The 10,753-nt window shown below is 71.5% G+C and overlaps 1 protein-coding gene across 1 annotated transcript; it reads left to right on the forward strand.

Moving 5' to 3' along the window:
• Positions 1–538: 538 nt before the first annotated feature.
• On the forward strand, positions 539–7,206 carry PPP1R1A (protein phosphatase 1 regulatory inhibitor subunit 1A). Its single transcript, XM_075725082.1, has 6 exons — positions 539–619; positions 4,956–5,016; positions 5,927–5,964; positions 6,064–6,127; positions 6,387–6,572; positions 7,112–7,206. Exons 1-6 carry the CDS (start codon positions 539–541, stop codon positions 7,204–7,206), a joined length of 525 nt encoding a protein of 174 aa, XP_075581197.1.
• Positions 7,207–10,753: the final 3,547 nt, after the last annotated feature.

Below are 10,753 nucleotides of genomic sequence, written 5' to 3' on the forward strand. Positions count from 1 at the left end.
CATCCGTGTGTCCGTCCCTGTGTCCATGTGTCCGTCCTTGTGTCCGTGTGTCCGTCCCTGTGTCTATGTGTCCGTCCTTGTGTCCGTGTGTCCGTCCCTGTGTCCATGTGTCCGTCCTTGTGTCCGTGTGTCCGTCCTTGTGTCCATGTGTCCGTCCTTGTGTCCCAGGGCCCGTCCGTGTGTCTGTCCTTGTGTCCGTGTGTCCGTCCCTGTGTCCATGTGTCCGTCCCTGTGTCCGTGTGTCCGTCCTTGTGTCCATGTGTCCGTCCTTGTGTCCCAGGGCCCGTCCGTGTGTCCGTCCCTGTGTCCGTCTGTCCGTCCCTGTGTCCATGTGTCCGTCCCGCTGTCCTGGCGCACGGTCCCACTGTCCGCCCCCGGTGTCCCTGCGTCTGTCCCGGCGGCTCCCACCGCCCGGCATGGGCGTGGCCGGGGCGTGGCCGGGGCGGGGCCGGGGCGGGGCCGGGGCGGGGCCGGGGCGTGGCCGGGGCAGGGCCGGGAGCCACCGGAGCCGCCGGAGCCGCCGGAGCCGCCGCCCGCCATGGAGCCCAACAGCCCCCGCAAGATCCAGTTCACGGTGCCGCTGCTGGAGCCGCACCTCGACCCGGAGGCGGCCGAGCAGGTGGGGGGGGTCCGGGAGGGGGGTCCCGGGGCTGGGGGGGGCGCGGGGGCAGCCGGGGGGTCCTGCGGGGGGGGCACCGGGCGGTGCGGGAGGCTGCGGGCACGGGGCGGGGGGGGGCACCGAGCAGCCCCGGTGCCCCCACCGCGGGGCCGGGGCGGTGCCAGCACCCCTGGGTGCGGGCCGGGTGACCCCGGGACGGCTGCGGGGCGGGGGGGACGCGGGCGCTGCCCGGTAGCGGGGGTCGCGGCGGGGACACCCCCAGCGCAGCCCCCCCGCCGCACCCCCAGCGCACCCCCCCCGCCGTGGGCCGGGGGCTGCCGGGCCCCGCGGGTGGGCGGCGGGGCCAGGGCCATGTGCCGGCTCGGCACGGAGCCGCGGGGGGGGGGTGTAGGGTTACGGGCCCCCCCCCTGAACCCCCCCCGAGCCCCCCCCGGGGCCCCCCGGCCCTTGCTCAACCCCTGCTCCCGCTGGAGGGGATCCCAGAACGGCGGCGGGGCCCCGGGGGGACCCGGCCGGGGGGCGCAGTGGGGCTGCCCGCAGCCCCCCCCCCCCCCCCCCGGACCCCCGTCGCCCTGCCCGCTGCACCCCCCTCCCGCCGCGCCCCCCGGCCCCGGGGGCTGCGGGGGACACGGGGGGGTCTGGGGAGCACCGGGGTCCCCACGGGCGCCAGGCGTGGGGGGCTCTGCGGGGGCTCGGGGGGGCTGGGGGGGCTGCAGCCAGGGGTCCAGCCCTGTGTGTGTGCCCCCCCCCCAGGCTGGGGGTCGCCGGAGGCGGGTGGCTCCCGGCCGAGGAGCCCCTGCGTGCCAGCGGCGCGGGGGCGAGCGCAGGCCACCCCCCCCCCCCCCCGGCGAGCTTCTCGCCCCCCCTAAATTCGGCCACGCACCATCTGGGGCTGCCGCACGGCTCGTGCAGCTCGGCCCCCCGGGAGCCAGGCCAAGAGCCCGGGGGGGCCACCAGACGGTGGGCACGGGACCCCCGGCACTCGCCCCGGCTGCGGCAGCGGTGCCCGCGTCCCTCCTCCCGTCCCAGCCACGCTGCGGGGGGCTCGGGCACGACCCTGCCCTGGGGACCCCCCTGCCCGTCCCTGCCTCAGTTTCCCCACCCAGAGGAGCCCGGCTCGGCGGGACGGCAGGACCCCGGCAGCCAGCCCCGTGCCGTGGCAGCGGGTGCCGCCGCCGATGTCCCCTCCCTGGGTTTGCAGCTCCTCGTTTTCGGGGTGTCCCTGCAGGGAGAGACCTGGCGGGGGGTCCCCTGGTCGGGGGCACGCGCTGACGGGGGGCTCGGCCACGCCAGCCCCTTGCCAGCCTGCGGCACGGTGGCCCCGTGTCCTGCAGGGCTGTCCCCGAGGCTGTCCCGCCCCACCCTCCGAAAGGACCTTGTCCCCACGGACCCCCTCGGGTCCCCCATGTCCCCACGGACCCCCTCGGGTCCCCTGTGTCCCCATATGGGTCCCTTATGTCCGCATGGACCCCCTTGGGTCCCCCACGTCCCCACAGACCCTCTCAGGTCCCCTGTGTCCCCATATGGGTCCCCCACGTCCCCACGGACCCTCTCAGGTCCCCTGTGTCCCCATATGGGTCCCCTGTGTCCCCACAGACCCCCTCGGGTCCCCTATGTCCCCATATGGGCCCCCCGTGTCCCCACAGACCCCCTTGGGTCCCCCATGTCCCCACGGACCCCCTCGGGTCCCCTATGTCCCCATATGGGTCCCCCATGTCCCCACGGACCCCCTCGGGTCCCCTATGTCGCCATATGGGTCCCCCATGTCCCCACCGACCCCCTTGGGTCCCCCATGTCCCCACGGACCCCCTCGGGTCCCCTATGTCCCCATATGGGTCCCCCATGTCCCCACAGACCCCCTTGGGTCCCCCACGTCCCCACGGACCCTCTCAGGTCCCCTGTGTCCCCATATGGGTCCCCCATGTCCCCACAGACCCCCTCGGGTCCCCTATGTCGCCATATGGGTCCCCCCTGTCCCCACAGACCCCCTTGGGTCCCCCACGTCCCCACGGACCCCCTCAGGTCCCCTATGTCGCCATATGGGTCCCCCATGTCCCCACAGACCCCCTTGGGTCCCCCGTGTCCCCACGGACCCCCTCGGGTCCCCTGTGTCCCCATATGGGTCCCCCGTGTCCCCACAGACCCCCTTGGGTCCCCCGTGTCCCCACAGACCCCCTCAGGTCCCCCGTGTCCCCACAGGTCCTGCAGCTCCTCGGCCCCCGTCTCCACCGAGAGCATCCCTCTGCCCTGGCTCTCCCGGCTGCCACCCACGGGTGCCAGGCCTGGCCCAGCGCTCTGTCCCGCACCTCTGCCCGGGTCCCCAAATCCGCCCGGAGCGCAGCGTGGCCCCAAGGCTGCGGGGGACAGTCCGGGGGCGTTTGCTCCGTCACGCTGAGAGATGAGCTGCGCCCATCCCCGTCCTGGTCCCCGATCCCCGTCCTGGTCCCCAATCCCATCCTGGTCCCCGATCCCGGCTGCCCCCCGGGCCAGGAGGGAGCAGCCCCCGCCATGCCGTGCCCGCCGCAGGCTGCCGGGGCCGGGCTCCCGCCGCTCTCCGCCCTGGCACTTCTTAATCGATGGTGGAGATTGATCTAAAAATAGCGGCGGCAGGAGAGCGCGGGGCCGGCCGAGCTGGGGGGGAGGGAGATGGCAGGAGGGACGGAGGGACGCCAGGAGGGACGGACGGAGGGACGGCAGGAGGGATGGAGCAATGGCAGGGGGGGTGGAGGGAGGGATGGTGGGAGGGAGGAAAGGATGGAGGGATGGTGGGAGGGATGGAGGGATGGTGGGAGGGAGGGAGAGAGATGGCAGGAGGGACAGCAGGAGGGACAGAGGGATGGCGGGACAGAGGGAGGGATGGCAGGAGGGATGGAGCAATGGCAGGAGGGGTGGAGGGAGGGATGGTGGGATGGAGGGAGGGATGGCAGGAGGGATGGAGCGATGGCACGGGGGTGGCGGGAGGGACAGAGGGGTGGCGGGATGGGTAGCGGGATGGTGGGAGGGATGGCGGGATGGAGGGAGGGGTAGCGGGAGCGATGGCGGGATGGACGGAGCGATGGTGGGAGGGATGGCGGGATGGAGGGAGGGATGGCGGGATGGACGGAACGATGGCGGGAGCGATGGCGGGAGGGGTGGTGGGATGGATGGTGGAGTGGCAGGAGGGACGGAGCGATGGCGGGAGGGACGGAGCGATGGCGGGAGCCCAGAGCATCCCTCGCCAGGCCGGGAGCCGCTCGGCCGCCTGGTCCCAGCTCCGGAGCGGGAAGGGCAGCGCAGCTCAGGGCGCTCAGCTCCGCCTGGGTGACCTGGAGCGGGTGACACCCATGTCCCCCACCCCGTCCCCGTGCCGGGGGGCACAGCCCTGCCCCACACGCGGGGGTGGTCTCGGAGGGGCTGGAGCAGCCCGGGGGGGGCTCTGGCTTCCCCAGCGCCCGGCCCTGGGGGCTGTGGGGCCGCATCCTGCCCGGGGGTCCCGGCCCCTCCCAGCCCCATCGCTGGGTGTCGGGGAGGGGCGGGGGGGTGGTTGGACCCCGACCCCGGAGCGGGGGGCTCGGCGGCGGGTCCCTGGCAGGGAGAGGGCGATTCCTGGCGATTCCCGGCGATTCCCAGCTCCCTCTAATCTCAGTTTAAAATCCAGATCGCGAGTTTCTATGGCAACGGGGCCGACACGGCGAGGATGTGCCGGGGGGCCAGGGGGGCTGGGGCCGGGGGAGGTGGGGGGGGGGGGGCTCCCTCCGCCCGCCCGGCCGCTCGCCCGCCTCATTAGCATCTCATCAGCATCTCATTAGGCATCCCGCCTCATTAGGGAATCCTCGCTGGGAAATTCGGTTTTCAGAGCAACTCAGTTAGTGGGTCAGTGGGGAAAGGGGGCGAGGGAGCGCCCGCGGGGCGCAGTGTCACCGCTGTCACCGCTGTCACCGCTGTCACCCGGCCACGCCACGGCCGCCGAATCCTCCCACGGGGCCACGAAACCCCCCCGAAGGCAGCGAGGGGGGGACGTGGGGCGGGAGCAGCCCGGGATGCTCCAGGTGACCTTGGCCAAGGACGCTGCGCCCACGGAGGAGGGGCAGGGCGGCGGCGATGGCACCGCACCGGTGTCCCCGAGCGCGGCCCGGGTATAATTAGCTCCCGGCTGTCGTTAGGGCTGGCCGGGAGACGTTGATTTAAAAGACATTTGTGTCCGGCCACGGGAGCCGCTGGGCTCGGGGCCACCAGCGCCCCGGGGACGAGGACGTCGGGGGGGTCTCGGTGTCGGGGGGGCTGCGGGTGGGCGCGATGGGGCTCGGGGTGCAGCCGCGGGTCCTGACTCTCTCCTGTGTCGTCCCCCCCCGCCCAGATCCGGAGGCGCCGACCGACTCCGGCCAACCTGGTCCTGAGCAGCGACCAGTCGTCCCCAGGTGGGTCCCTGCGCGTCCCCCCCCTCACCCTGGGCTCCAGCCCACCCCGGGACCCCCGCCCCGCGTGATGCTCAGGACCACAGCGCCCTGGCTGCAGCGGGACTCATCCCGCAAGCTGGCGCAGCAGCACCCCGTGCCCCCCGTCCCCCACCCCGCCACTGTCCCCGCGTGTCCCCCCCTCCGCCCCGGCTCAGCCCCTGCCCTCCCCGCTCCAGGGCTGCGTTTCCAGGATCTGACCCCGGGTCTTGCTCAGCCCATCCATCTCCGGGGGAAGCAGCTGCCCGTGACACCGTGCTGGGGACAGCGGGGACGCTGGCGTGGGGCCACCACTGCTGGCAGGGGACACCAGCCGTGACATTTAAGCGCTCCTCGGTCGCTGGCCCAAGCCGGCGTCTGGCCTTTGGGGACGGGCTGTGACCCCGCTGACGGCCGTGCCGCGGCCTCCCGGCCCCCCCAGCTGGGTGCTTTCGTCTGTCCCCTGCTTTGGGGACGCTCCGTCCCCAAGTGCCACCGCCAGGCTCTGCCAGCGGCTCCGGCTGCGAATGACCCGGCTCCACGGGGCTGAGCGTCGCCCTGGGGGGGGGTTCAGGATGCGGCCCGGGGGCCAGGGATGCCACCCCGGCGCGGGGACAGGGCTGAGCCACCGCCGGCCGCCGTCCCCCGCCACCGTTTGGGCAGGGGACGGGGCGCTGGTTGCCGTGGTGGTGGCACGGGGGGCGATGGTGATGCTGGGAAGGGGGGCAAGGACGGTCCCGACCTCACCCACGGCCACGCCGAGCACCCACGGGTGACGGGACGGACCCAGCGGGGCCGGATTCACGTGGGGGGGTGCAGGATGGAGCCCAGCACCCCGTGCCCGCCGCTGACCTCCGGCTCCTTCTGCCCCCCCTCCCCACCGCTGCCCCCCCAGAGATCGACGAGGACCGGCTGCCCAACCCCCTGCTGAAGGTAGGTGCTGCTCTGGGGGGCTGCGGGGGAGCCCCCAGCCCCTCGGGGCACCCCCGGGTGCCCCCCGCCCCTGCTCACGCGCCTCCCCTTCCCTCACAGTCGGGTCTGGCCATGTCGCCCAGGCAGAGGAAGAAGGTTTCCCGCACCACCCCAACCATGAAAGGTATTTTTTTGGGGGGGGGGACGGGCGGGTGGGATGCCACCGCCTTCGCGCCGGCCTCGGCCCCGCTCGGCCGTGCGCCGGGGCAGGAGCGTGGCCGTGGGCACGCGGCGTCCAGGCACGGCAAATGCCACCCGAGGGGTTAGGAAGCCACCGCTGAGCTTGCCGGGCTGCATCTCCCCGGCGTCACCGGGAGCGTGGGGACGGTCACGGCTGCCCCCCGCGTCCCCCTGCCCTGCCAGCGCCGCTCCCTGCCCAGCAGAGCTGCAGATGATGGTGGAGCATCACCTGTGCAAGCAGGCGCAGGGCGAGGAGGAGGAGGAGGCGGTCGCCGCCGGCACGGAGCACGGCCCCGGCCACTGCCACCGCGGTGACACCGAGCACAGCCACAGCCCCGGCGGCACGTGCCCACTGGCCACGCACGAGGCTGGCCCCGGCCCCGGCGAGCGTGAGTACCGCTGCGCCCCGGCTCTGCCCCACGCGCCCAGAGCCCGCGGGGTTCATGGAATCACGGAATCATGGAATGGTTTGGGTTGGGAAAGCCCTTGAAGAGCCCCCAGCCCAACATGAACCCAGCACTGCCAGGGCCACCACCAAACCCACTAAGGGCAGAGCAGGAATTGCATCTTTCCTGGCTTGGGCGCTGGATCATTTATAATGGAAGTAAAACCAGGAATCACTAAGGTTGGAAAGGATCTCCAAGATCATCAGCCCAACCATCACCCAACACCCCCATGCCCACTAAACCATGGCCCCCAGTGCCACCTCTGCCCGTTTTTTGAGCCCCCCCCAGGGGTGGGGACCCCCCCACCTCTCTGGGCAGCCCGTTCCAGTGCCTGACCACCCTTTCCATGAAGAAATTTTTCCCAATATCCAACCTAACGCTCCCCTGGCCCCTTGAGGCTGCAGCTTGGGGGTGCTGGGACGGCTTGTGGGGTGTGTGGGGGGGGGGGGCTGCGCTCACCCCCTGCCCCCCGGCGCCCGCAGGGACCCGCGGGGACGGGCAGCAAAGCCTGGCCGAGGAGGGCACCCATATAGCACCGAAGGACGGCGCCGGCAAGGGTGCTGCTGGCAGCCAGTAGTACGTACTGGGGTGCTTGGGGGGGCACTGGGGGGTACTGGGAGGTACTGGGACACTGTACTGGGATGCTTGGGGGGTTACTGGGGGGTACTGGGGCACTGTAATGGGGCACTGGGGGGGTACTGGGGCACTGGGAGGTACTGGAACACTGTACTGGGGTGCTTGGGGAGGTACTGGGACACTATACTGGCACACCGGGGGGGTACTGGGACACTGTACTGGGGCACTGGGGGGGTACTGGGACACTGGGACACTGTACGGGGGCACTGGGGGGGTATTGGGACACTGTACTGGGGCACTGGGGGGTACTGGGGCACTAGGAGGTGCTGGGACACTGTACTGGGATACTGGAGGGGTACTGGGGCACTGGGGGGTACTGGGGCACTGGGAGGTGCTGGGACACTGTACTGGGATACTGGAGGGGTACTGGGGCACTGGGGGGTACTGGGGCACTGGGAGGTGCTGGGACACTGTACTGGGATACTGGAGGGATACTGGGGCACTGGGGGGTACTGGGACACTGTACTGGGGCACTGGGAGGTACTGGGGCACTGGGGGGGCACTGGGAGGGTACTGGGCCACCGTGGCGGTATCGGGGCACTGTGCCAGGGAAGGGGACAGGGGCGCGAGGCGAGGGGGGCACTGGGGCCGTGGCGCTGGCATTGCTGGCGACGGGGCAGGGACCCCCGCCCTAGGGACCCCCCCGCAGGGACCCCGTCCCCCAGCGTGGCCCCCCCCCCCCGCCCCCAGGTGCCAGCGGCGGCAGCAGCGAGGCCGCGGCCGGGCCGAAGGAGCCGAACGCCGCAATATTTTTTTTATCTGAGCGTTTTCTAAGATTTCGACGGCTGCTTTGGGGCTTCTGGAGGATTTTTTTTTTTTTTTTTCCTTTTTTTTTTAACTGCCGCAGGCAGGTCCCCACTGGGGTGGGGGGGGCTCTGGGGACACCGGCAAGCCAGGCTGCCCACCCTGTCCCCTCGCCCCCCTGGGTCCCCAGGGCGGGTGACGCTGGGGACACCGAGCAGCACCCACCGAGCAGCACCCACCGAGCAGCACCCGCTCGCTGCCAGCCCTGGGGCGTCCCCAGGGCCACCCCCCCTGCCCACCCCGCTGTCACCACCCCCCCGGGCTGGGGGACACGCGGCCCCGCTGCTCACAGGGACACGGGGAGCTGCACCCTGCCCAGCACACGCGTGTGTGCACGCACAGGCGGGTTGGTGTGCACGCTTGCACACGCGTGGCGGCGGGGGGTGTGCACACACATGCACCCGTCAGGGAGACCCAGGCATTTGCACACACACACACACGTGGACACACGGACACGACAGGGCGGGGGGGGCACGCCCACGCACTTTGCACATGTGATTCGCATGCACGCCCATGTGCATACACACAGAGCACGCGTGCACGCGCCTGGGCGGGCGCGGGGACCCCCCCCGCCTCAGCCGGTATTAAAGGGATCCCTTCTCCCCGCCGCCTCCTCCTTGCCTTCGCGCCGGGGGGGGCACGGGGGGCCGGGACCCCCCTTGGGTTCTGGGGGGCAGCACCCACCTCCAGGCTTCAGCCCCCCCGGGCCCGATCCTGCCGTGCCACCCCCTCTGTCCCCCGCCCAGCCGGGGGGACTCCGCCGGCCTGGCCCCCCGGCACCCCCCCACTGGGGTCGAGGCGGGTGCCCCGCTCCCGGGCCGAGGGTGCTGGGCCGGGGCTGGTGGTGGCGGACGGTTTATTAATTGCTCGTTAGCGGCGGCGCTTCGTTTCACATGCGTGGGTGGGTGGGCGCGAGGTGGAGCTGGGCCAGCGGCGAGCGGGTGGGACGCGGCGCGTTACCGCAGGGTAGAAAAGTACCAACACGGGCCCGGCCACGGCGGCCGGGCGATGGGCACGGCAGCGCGGGGTGGCCGGAGCAGAGATGCCGGAGCGGGAAGAGGCTCGAGGCGTGCTGGAGCTGGGATGCCGGAGGATGCTCGAGGTGTGCCAGGAGCCAGAATGCCGGAGGATGCTCAAGGCACGCTGGAGCTGGAATGCCGGAGGATGCTCGAGGTGTGCCAGGAGCTGGAATGCTGGAGGATGCTCAAGGCGTGCCGGAGCCGGAATGACAGAGGATGCTCGAGGTGTGCCAGGAGCTGGAATGCTGGAGGATGCTCAAGGCGTGCCGGAGCCGGAATGACAGAGGATGCTCGAGGTGTGCCAGGAGCTGGAATGCTGGAGGATGCTCAAGGCGTGCTGGAGCTGGAATGCTGGGTGATGCTCAAGATGTGCCAGGAGCTGGAATGCCAGAGGATGCTTGAGGCACACCAGGAGCCGGGATGCCGGAGGATGCTCGAGGTATGCCAGGAGCCGGAATGCCGGAGGATGCTCAAGGCACGCTGGAGCTGGAATGCCAGGTGATGCTCGAGATGTGCCAAGAGCCAGAATACCAGAGGATGCTTGAGACACACCAGGAGCCGGAATGCTGGAGGCACACCAGATCTAGGGATGCCGGAGGATGCTCAAGGTGTGCCAGGAGCCGGAATGCTGGAGGATGCTCAAGGCACACCAGAGCTAGGGATGCCAGAGGATGCTTGAAGCATGCCGGGAGCTGGGATGCCACGAGATGCTCAAGGCATGCTGGAGCTGGGATGCCAGAGGATGCTCGAGACACACCAGAGCCGGAATGCTGGAGGATGCTGGAGGCGTGCCAGGAGCTGGGATGCCGGAGGATGCTCAAGGCACACCGGAGCCAGAATGCCGGAGGATGCTCAAGGCGTGGCGGGAGCTAGGATGCTGGAGGACGCTCGAGCCACACCGGAGCCGGGATGCCAGAGGGTGCTGGAGGCACACCGGAGCCGGGATGCCGGAGGCATGGCAGGACGGAGGAAGCAGCGGGGATGCTGGAGGATGCTGGAGTCGCGCTGGGGCCAGAGGGTGCTGGGGACAGCCCGGAGCGGGGGGGATGCCGGCACCGGGGGCTGCTGGAGCTGGGGTCTAGCCCTGCCACTTCAGGGCCCGATCCTGCCCTCCCGCCGCCGCTCCGGCCCTGCAGCCGCTGCCCTGTCCCCGCCTCGCTGTCCCCGTGTCCCCCGGCCTCGGGAAGCCCTGAGGTGCCCTTGGGGCCAGCGCACCTGGGGACAAGGCCCCACAGGGACACGTCCCCAAGCCGGGGGGGACACAGGGACGCATCACCCGGGACAGGGATGCTCGGGGCAGGATGGGGACATTTGGGGCCACCCGTGGTGCTGTGGCTGGACAGACCCAGCAGGAAGAGAGGGGACCAGGGTGGCCCTCGGGGTGACGGCATGCCCGGCTCCGCCATCCCTCGGTCCCCTGCTGTCCCCAGCGCCACCGTCACCATCCCACCCCGCCCCAGCACCCAGCGGGGTGAGACGGAGCTTTTGTAAAAAGCCATACGGACAAAACCCAGCGGGAGCAGGGGGGAGGCCAGGCAGCCGCTGGCGTGGCAGTGAGAGGGTTGGCGTCACCGTCACCCGTGGCCCGAGGCCACGTGGCTCGGCGGCCGGTTTGGCACGGGCAGCCGGGGCCAGGGGGCTGCCAGGGGTGCTGGCCCCGGGGAC

The sequence above is a fragment of the Pelecanus crispus genome, chromosome 26, assembly GCF_030463565.1.
Source record: "Pelecanus crispus isolate bPelCri1 chromosome 26, bPelCri1.pri, whole genome shotgun sequence".
In the NCBI taxonomy this organism is placed as follows: Eukaryota; Metazoa; Chordata; class Aves; order Pelecaniformes; family Pelecanidae; genus Pelecanus; species Pelecanus crispus.